Source organism: Lynx canadensis, chromosome C1 (assembly GCF_007474595.2).
Source record: "Lynx canadensis isolate LIC74 chromosome C1, mLynCan4.pri.v2, whole genome shotgun sequence".
Taxonomy (NCBI): Eukaryota; Metazoa; Chordata; class Mammalia; order Carnivora; family Felidae; genus Lynx; species Lynx canadensis.
The window spans coordinates 207,885,814-207,895,582 of record NC_044310.1 but is presented as its reverse complement, the minus strand read 5'-3'; the positions used below and the strand labels follow the sequence as shown (position 1 = coordinate 207,895,582).

The 9,769-nt window shown below is 47.8% G+C and overlaps 1 protein-coding gene across 1 annotated transcript in view; it reads left to right on the top strand.

Annotated features, from left to right (window-relative positions):
- Positions 1 to 1,461: 1,461 nt before the first annotated feature.
- DOCK10 (dedicator of cytokinesis 10) overlaps positions 1,462 to 9,769 on the top strand; it is a 269,566-nt gene continuing 261,258 nt past the window's right edge. Inside the window, 1 exon segment of the mRNA XM_030325753.1 lies at positions 1,462 to 1,639. Coding sequence (XP_030181613.1) covers positions 1,517 to 1,639 — 123 coding nt within the window. The 5' untranslated portion in view covers positions 1,462 to 1,516.

Here is a 9,769-nt window from a genome sequence, read left to right as displayed (position 1 = left end):
GTGAAAGCACATAACGTGAGACCCAGTCTTTTCTTACGAAGGGTACTACAGAACCAACTGACATTTCAGATGGTTCTTCCCAAATCTTACCGTCTCTGCCCACTTTGATTTCTAGAATGTGCTTCAATGATGCCCAGTCAGTACCTCTGATTAACTAAATCCCATATAGCAGAGAGCTGACTCAAGTGCATGTGTCAGCTGCTCAAGAAGTTTTTATACCCAAGTGCAACCTTGTGTTAAAATTATATATTGGCTCTGGAAAAATGTCAGGATCATGGATCTAGAAAAGGCTGTTAAGGAAAACCTAGAATACTTAGGAGTGGTTGTCCTGGATCTCTCCAGAGGAGTATCCTAGAGGCCAGCCCCAAACTGAGTTGAAGAACTATTCTGGGGGCGACTCAAAACGAGAATTCTTAGTGGACTTTAGTCAGCTGGCTGGAGACAATTTGCAGACCAGAGTGTGTGGCAAGAGTGGGAGCAGAAAAACAAGTGTTAAGACCACCCCGTTACTGACCACCCTACCTGGTCACCCCACGAGTCAGCTCTAGCCCCCTCACCCTATCAAACACCACCCCCACCAAGCCTCTCACACTACATTACCCTGCTTTGTTGTTGTCGAGCTTCTATGATCTGAAATGCCCTCGGTCACCACTTACATTCGTTTATTTAACTCGGTCATTTGCTGCCTCCCAGCCCTAACCCAAAAATCCTATCAGCCCCACACAGCCTTAGAGTAGGCCTGATAAATCCCCCTCCTTGTCCCCGGTTTCCAGAACAGTAGGAACCGGCACAGAGTGGGCGCTTAATGAATACCGGTTGAAGGCGTGTATGAATTTGTAAGGCCCCGAGGGAGGACTTTGGGCAAAAAAAAAGACTTCCAAAGGCTGGCTCCTGCGAGGCTGCGGAGCTCCGAGCCACCAGACCCCTACTGAGCCTCTGACCCTTTCCTGAGAATGGAAGGACCATCTGAGCTGCGCCCGCGCCCATTCGCCAGCTTCCGAAGGTAGGGACCGAATCAGGAAAGGCGGCCAGAGCTCCAGCCCCGCCAGGAGCCTCCAAGTGGGGGCGAGAGGCGTGGGCGTGGGCGGGCCCCGCCCGGGGCCCCGCGGCGGCCGCCCCCCGCCTGCCGATCCCTCGGGCGACGGGGACGGTCCCGGCCGGCCAGCTGGAGCCGCCCCACGCGCGCCCCGCGGCCCCCGCAGCCGAGACGCCGCCGTCGCCGCCGCCGCCGCCGCCGCCGCCGCCGCCGCCGCGCCGGGGCCGCTCGCCGAGTTGGCTGCGCGCGCCCGGGGGAGCGCAGAGTTTGCAAAGTCGTCGCGAAGCTTCGGCGGAGGGAAGGGGGTGGGGGAGTGGGGGTGCGCGCGCGAGAAACCCGCCTCTTGCGAGTAGAGCGAGGAAGAGGGGGGGAGAGGCTCCGAGTTCCGCTTCCTGAACGGCGGGTGGGTAGACGAGGTTGGCGCGGGGAAGGCCGGCGGGACGCGCGCTCCGGGCCCCCGCGCGAGCGGCGCGGCAGGCGATGGCCGGCGAGCGGACCCGCAGGTTCACCCGGAGCCTGCTGAGACCCGGGCAGGCGGCCGAGCTCCGGCACAGCGCCGCGTCCGCCGCCGCGGTGGCCGTCAGCAGCCGGCAGCAGCAGCGGGTGAGTGTGGCGCGTCCTCCGCGCCTTCCCGCGCGCCCCGGGGCCCCGGGCCCGGCCTCCCCGAGCCCCCGGCGCGCCCCCACCCCCGACCCCTCCCGCGCCCCCTCCGCGAGGCAGCGCCACCGACGCTTCCCGGCCAAGGGCGCGCTGGGGGGGCCGGGGACCCTCGAGCGCAGCGTGGGAGAGGATGCGTGTGGGTTTGGGGGGGCTGGGGAGCCGGCGGGAATGCCTCCCCAGTCACCCCGGCGCCAGGTCGTGGGGGTGCCGGGGACCCTGGCGGTGGGGGAGTCTACGGGAGCGAACCCTTCGGGCCACAGGTCTATGCGTCTCCCTCGCCACCGCGACTGGTGCGCGGCGAGGAAACGATGTGCCCCGAGGTCCTCGCTCCAGCTGAAGCCGGGAGCTCCGCGTTAACGCTGTCGCGGAAATAAATGGCCTGCGCCCCGTCCTCCCTCCACGCGGTTAAAAAGCCACAAACCACTGTACTCCTCCAGAAGGGGCCCGGGTGGGAGGCGGGAGGGGGGCGGTGGGTACCGGCTGGAGGAGACGTGGGTCATTAAGCATCGAGTGGTTTCTGGTGTTTTTCTAAGATGTTCACGGGGTTCTCCCGCCAAGATCGCTTTACTGGTTACTTCCTTGTTGAAATGCCTTCTAAGTTCTGGGTGATTTCCGCGGGAAATCCCTGGGGCAACAGCCAGCCTTTCCGTCGATACCCAAATCGTATCCCTATCTCTCCCGATGCTCATAAGCTCCAGTAGGTGTCACACTCCGGGGTGGAAGTGTCAGGAGAGAAAAATCAACGCTGGTGGGAATGGGGAGCGAGTGGGAACCGCGTTACGGTAAGACGTGGGCTCACCAGCCGCACTGTTGGCTTGCCTCTTGCTGGACCGGAATCCCACGCTGTGGGTTTCATTTTCCTTAGTGCCAGGAAATATCATTAGGAATTAAAAGGCTTCCTTTAAGAGTGTCAAAGAAAGTGTTACTCTTGCCAGTCACCCATGAAGAGGGAGCCAAGAGCTGCCCAGAGCCAGTTCCCGCAGCCAGGACTTTTCTCCAAAGCCAGAGGTCGGAGAGTTGAACGGAAGCTAATTGCCTGGCAGAGGGAAGGGGCATCAGATGCCCAAACTGGTGGGGGTGACTGGAGTGTGGCCAGGGTTGGTGGCCGGGGTGCCTTTTCTTTCACTTACCACTGGCTGTAGCGCGCAGTCACCCAGAGGTGATTCTGACTGTTGGCCATCGCTGGGCCAGGGACCCCCCCCCCCGATGTTCTGATAGCAGCATACACATTTTTCCGCGGAAAGGATAAACTGCCCCCCCCAAAAAAAAATGACGTTTGGGGTGGGAGGGGGGAAGGTTCAATTCGAGTAAAGGATACACTCAGAAAATCTTGAAGCAGGCATAGAAAATAATTTTTACTATGGAATGGTCGTTCAGGTGTGTGGATTTGTCATTCTCTGCCATTTACTTTACGATTACTTTTCAGTTGATTCTGAATCACTTGATTTCACTGAATCTCCAGAATGATCTGGTAGAGAAGTGCAGAGAAATAATTTGTAGGGTGCATTTTGAGTAAACAACCCTAGATGTTGTTTTTGATGTCTGTTCCGTTTTTAGGTGGGTTCCCGTGAGGTTTGTAGCAATGCAATGTCTATAAAGAATATGTATCCTAGAGACCTTTCTATCTACGCACATTACCGTCTCCAAATTTATGTCAGATTTGAAATCCTAGGGTATCTTGTCAGAATGAATAAGCTCAGTGTCTTAAAAAGGGTCAGGGGAGCGGGTGATGCATTGGCAAAGGTGTCCCTGCTCCCCTCCCCTGACTTCAGCACCTTGGCCAACACTCCTGAATTAGCTTTTGCCAAGACTTTTCACGGGATGTTACACATCGAATCAGGCAGTTCGAGCAGCGGTTTTGGCAGCAAGAAGACACGTGCTTTGCATTTCATTCTATCAGATAACTCTTAAAGGGAAACAGGAAGGTGATGAGTTCTCTGATCTGGCACCCAAATTCAGTGGGCACAGCATCCCTTTTGAACCTAAAACCTTCTAATTGGACTGTGTGGAGACTAATCCTGGCTTATGTGATCCAATCCCTTAAGATCCTTTATGTTTGTTGCTTCGCGTCCTCAAATCCTGGTTGTCAAGGGAGAATATTAATAGGATAGAGGAGGAAGATTATGGGTAGCCCTCTTCAGTACAGTCAAGGGGCATTGTGTGTATTTGAGGAAGCTGTCATGTATTGAAGAACATTTGAGAGACACTAGAAAGTCCTGTTGAGAAAAACTGTCTCACTGCTAGATTCATACAGTGTCCTTTCCAAAGTCCCTGTTTGGGGGACCAAAATCCTGCAGAATGTTACAGAGAGATTGTTGTAAGGTTGGAGCACTGCTTCGTCCAATGAGAATAGGCAAGTTTGTTAGATTAACAAGGTAGTTGTGAGTTGTGGACTGAGAGTGGGATACACACACACACACACACATACACACACACACACACACACACGACAAGAAGGCTTCAAAATGTGTGCGGCTTATGGAGAACACAGAGCAAAGAAATGCTGAGTGAGAACAGCTGACCAGGGGCCCAAGTTTTAAGGCCGTTGCTGGGGAAAGTACGGGCATGTGCCAGAGCAAACTTGATTTCGGTTTTAACCCAAGGCACTGTGGCAGGCTCATGTGCAGGCAGACTCCTAGCCAGGGCCAACCTTATTCTGCATCCCTCTTAAAAACAACGATGAGAAGATACCTACACTCCCATGCTCACTGAAACACTTTCGCGATAGCCAGGATACAGAAACATGCCTGAATGTCTGTTGAAGGATGAGTGGATAAAGAAAATGTGTGTATATACATATATAGTATATATATATTATATATGTAATTTTATATATTACATTATAATCTCTATCCCACACTTAAAAAAAGAAACAAATCCTGCCCTTTGAGAAACTGTGGTTAGATCGAGAGGACATTATGCTCAGTGAACAAGTCAGACACAGGAAGACAACTATGGCATGAATTTACTTACATATGGAATGGACAATGGCAAAACTCGTAGAAGCAAAGACAACTATGGTCGTTATGGGGTGCCGGCGGTCAGGGGTGGGCGGCAAATGAAGAGATGGTGGTCAAAGGGTTCCGCATTTCAGTTATACAAGATGAATGAGTTCTGGAGATCCGATCTACGGCATGGTGATGATGTTTGACAACAATGGATTGTGTACTTGAAAGTTGCTAACACAGACACACAGTGGTAACTATGTAAAGGTGATGGTTAAGTTATTCATCTTCATCTGTGGTGATTTTCACAATGTAAACCTGTCACAAAGCCTCAAGTCGTACTCCTCAAATATATACCGTTTGATACGGCAAAAACAACTCAGTGAAGTTGTTTAAATGGAAGAAAGCGATCATAATAACACATAACCGTTATGAACAAAAGCCATATGTTTTTAAAAGAGAAATAGTTGCTCCTCAGTCATCCTAAGTTTTTTTCATGGAAAACAAATGAATCACAACTCATGCCAAGGCCAATCTGAGGATCAGGTAGAGTTTAAGGAACTTTCCAGACACTCCATGCATGGTAGTCCCACAAAGCAAGCTTCTTTAGAGCAGACTGTCAGTTCAAAAATGATTAGAAACATTTCTCCCATGTCAGTGGGAGAGTGTCTTATTGAGTGTTTTATTACTTTTATTACTTAAATACACATACTGTACTTAACCAAAGCTGTAATGCCACTAATTAGAAATTCTTTATAGGAAGCTATTTTTTTTTATTTTTTTTATTTTTTTTTTTTAATTTTTTTTTCAACGTTTTTTATTTATTTTTGGGACAGAGAGAGACAGAGCATGAACGGGGGAGGGGCAGAGAGAGAGGGAGACACAGAATCGGAAACAGGCTCCAGGCTCTGAGCCATCAGCCCAGAGCCCGACGCGGGGCTCGAACTCACGGACCGCGAGATCGTGACCTGGCTGAAGTCGGACGCTTAACCGACTGCGCCACCCAGGCGCCCCTATTTTTTTTTATTTTTTTAATGTTCATTTATTTTTGAGTGAGAAAGACAGAACACGAGCGGGGGAGGGGGAGGGAGAGAAGGAGACACAGAATCCAAAGCAGGCTCCAGGCTTCGAACTGTCAGCCCAGAGCCGGATGCGGGGCTTGAACTCGTGAACCACGAGATCATGACCTGAGCCGGTCAGACGCTTAACCGACTGAGCCACCCAGGCACCCCTCTTTTAAAATCTGTGAAGTGTATTTGTGTTTTTGCATGAATTAGTTCATTTAGACAGCTTTCTACAATTCATTAAGCTATGAACCTAGGATCTGTACATTTTTCTGCATATATATTTGATAGCATTTCAAAAGAAAAATACTTTTAAAAAATGTAGAGATGACTTTTCTGCTAATACCACATCAGGTCTGTCACTTGGAGACAAATGGAGCTTTATTTGCAGAACGTGACTGGGTGAGTCAGAGAAATAGAAGACTCTGAGGAACAAATAATCGTTTGGCCAGTTTTTGCCTAAAGCCTCTTATGTTATTCCCCAGATCGGAACCACTTTATTAACATTCAGTCTTTAACTCATTTATGACATTTACTCTGTTGTTACACAAAAATTTCTCTTCAAGCCATTTTTGTATTGTAACTAACTTTATTAACTTCTTTTATTTATCTTTACTTCTTTATTACTAAAGTATAATTGACATACAATGTTATATTAGCTGTAGGTGCACAACATAGTGATTCAACAATTCTGTACGTTACTCAGTGCTCACCGTGACAAGTACAATCACCATCTGTCACCATATGTCGTTCCAGTATCACTGACTATGTTCCCTATACTGTCATTTTCATGTCTGTGGCTTATTTTATAACTGGGAATGTGTACTTCTTAATCCCTTTCATCTATTTCATCCATACCCCCATCCACCATCCCTCCTTGTGTTTAAGAGTCTGCTTGTCTGTTTGTGTTTGTTCATTTGTTTTGTTCTTTAGATTCCACATATAAGAAGTCATAAAGTATTTGTCTTTTTCTGACTTAATTTCACTTAGTATAATACTTGCTAGGTCTATTCATGCAGTCATAAATGGCAAGATTTCCTTTGTTTTGTGAGTGTAATATTTAATTGTGTGTGTGTGTGTGTGTGTGTGTGTATCACATCTTCTTTATCTGTTCATCTATTGATGGATGCTTGGGTTGCCTCCATATCTTGGTTATCGTGAATAATGCTTCAGTATACATAGGAATGCTTGTGTCTCTTTGAATCTGTGTTTTCATTTTCTTTCGGAAAATACCCAGTAGTGGAATTACTGGATTGTATGGTATTTCTGTTTATCAACTTCTCTTAAAGAAGACACATCCTGCCAGAAGTGATTATACTTAACCAGAGTGTTTTCTCCCTCGCTGCTTCCCCAGAAAGCATAAAGGGTAAGTGGTAGAGAAAGGTCAGTACGGACCTCAGGAATCACCGGAATTCCATATCCTCACTTTGGTTTGATATTTTCTAACTTCCTGTGTCCTCCAGTGATACTGATTTTGTTCTCTTAGGGAGCTTTGAAGAAGCAGCAGCACCTTTGACAGACCAACGATCTGTGGTTGAGAAGTAATGAGTCTGTAAACATGTTTACAGGAGCAGGAGGAATTTCTAGAAGGGAGAATTTTCCTCCCCTCGGAATGTTGTGGTATTTAATAGTTGAGAGTAGTAGGGGGCTTCAGAAACTTGAGTGGGAGATACTAGAATTTCCAAAAAGTCATATGCTGGGAAGAGTAGTGAGTGACAGATGCAGCAAGTGATACTGAAGGAGAGCAGAGCACTTGTCTTACTGTCAGCAGCCGGGGTCGAAGCAATAGGCAGAGCGAAGACCTGTTTCTTTGGCACCCAGAGCGCGGTCTCCTTGGGCTTGGTATGGGTTGGTTTTGACAGCACTCTTCATATCGAGGGTGTTTACTCTTCAGCAGAAACCACAGCCCTACGGGTTTATGTTGTTTACTGTTCTTTGATAAAGAAGGTCCGTGGCCTGGGGAAGAAGTCAACGTGAACTTATTTTACAACCTCAAGGTCAAATGTAATTGATTGTATCAACTAATGTGTTGTTGTTATTGCCGCCTTACTTCCCAAGGGCATTGCAGAAATAACTTTGAAAATAAATGGTAATAGGGGACCCAGACAACTTCTAGAAAGAACGAGTGTGGTTCTTGGCCGTCTTGTTCCTCACAACCATTTTCTCCGAGGCCTAGCACAGAAAAAGAGGAGTAATACATGTGTTGGGATAAACCATTGGTAGAGAACCCACATGGTGCCTGGCACAGGGTTCAGGGCTTAATTCTCAGAGCCATCCTATGAGGACGTTGCTATTGTTGTTACAAATTACAGAGGAAGCCATTGAGACTCACAGGGTTGAATACCTCGCTCTAAGTTAAGGAACGTCTCTTGCGTCCTGAATAGTAAGTAGCAGAGCATTATGTTCCAGGGATGTTGTGGCTTCAGCAGCATCTCTAAGTCGGAAGACATGAGGAGTTGAATTCGCTTGATGTTGCCTCCTGATTGTTAGCTGTACCTTGGGAATCCTGTCCTTCCCAGTGATAATGCAGAATACCCATCAGTGTTCACTTCGGCTTTCCTCTGAGGTCCAAAGCCACAGCAGAAGGTGTTCCCGGTACCCCTAACCACGACAGACCCCCTTAAGGCAACCAGAGCTCAATTAATTGTTCAGTCGTTCATATTTAAACTTGGTCAGCCGTCCCCAGGCCATTTATCTGGCAAAGTCACAAGCATATTGTGAAAGAGGGTGGGGTTATTTCTTCTCAGGCCTGCGTCTTTCTTTTTTTTTTTTTTTTTTTTTTAATTTTTTTTTTCAACGTTTTTATTTATTTTTGGGACAGAGAGAGACAGAGCATGAACAGGGGAGGGGCAGAGAGAGAGGGAGACACAGAATCGGAAACAGGCTCCAGGCTCCGAGCCATCCGCCCAGAGCCCGACGCAGGGCTCGAACTCACGGACCGCGAGATCGTGACCTGGCTGAAGTCGGACGCTTAACCGACTGCGCCACCCAGGCGCCCCTCAGGCCTGCGTCTTTCTAGGACAGGCTGCTTCTCCATCTCAATCACTTCACCCCACTCCAGCAAGTGCCAGAAATTTTCCAGTGCATCAGTGTGTCCCTGAGCACGTATTTTTGTTCAACTCGGTTGTGTTGGGATTCGTTTTTCTCACACTTTCTTATTCAAAGGAGCGATTCCAAGTGTCTTACAAGAAAAATGCATGTAAGACAACATTAAAAAACATAGTAAGTAAAGGGGCAAATGGCAATATCAGCAACAACAAAAAAGCAATATTAGGAAAGTTAGATGTAGTCAAGAGTAGGTCAATGGACTAGGATCAGTGAATATAACCCATAACCGTTCAGTGCTATGGTCTTGCTAAGACTGCTTCCTAACGGCAAAGTCAAGGAGGAATACTTGATCAGCCCTGAGATTAAGAGGTCTACAATATACAAGAAAATAATTTGCTCTATGTGTGCTCAGCTTTAACTTATACCGAGACTTAAGAGACAAGACATTTTTTTCTGTGACTTTTCGTACTGGGCAGTATAGACTTTCAGCTCTTAGAATGTGGCCCATGGGCCGGGAGCATTAGAATCCCATGGAGGTTTGCTAGAAATGCAGAGTCCCAGAGTCCCCTGGGGACGCCGAATCTACTGGGAGAGAACATGCATTTTAATAAGATCCTCTGGTGATTTGTAAGCACATTAACATCTGAGAGACACAAAAATAAGTCCGACTTCAGCCGTATTTTTGCTGTATATTGTCAGGTAAAGGCAATTGCATGAGGGTCCAAAACAATATAGTTTATTCCGCAACTCCTTGAAAGAGTTGCTTGAGGTAAAAAAATAAAGTTCAGCTAGAAATGTATGGAAATGGGGATCGGTTCATTGCTAAGTGACTTTGGAAAGTCCCTTGATGGTTTCTGTTATATTTTCTCCTTCATGCGGCACCTTAATTGTGGTGTGAACTTACGCGTCCGCGTTAAGTAAAAAAATTCCATAACGTTTATGAAATGGTTACAATATGAATCTGCAGAAGTCTTCACCCTGGTTATAGTCATAAAGATGTGTTCCAGGCTTAATGA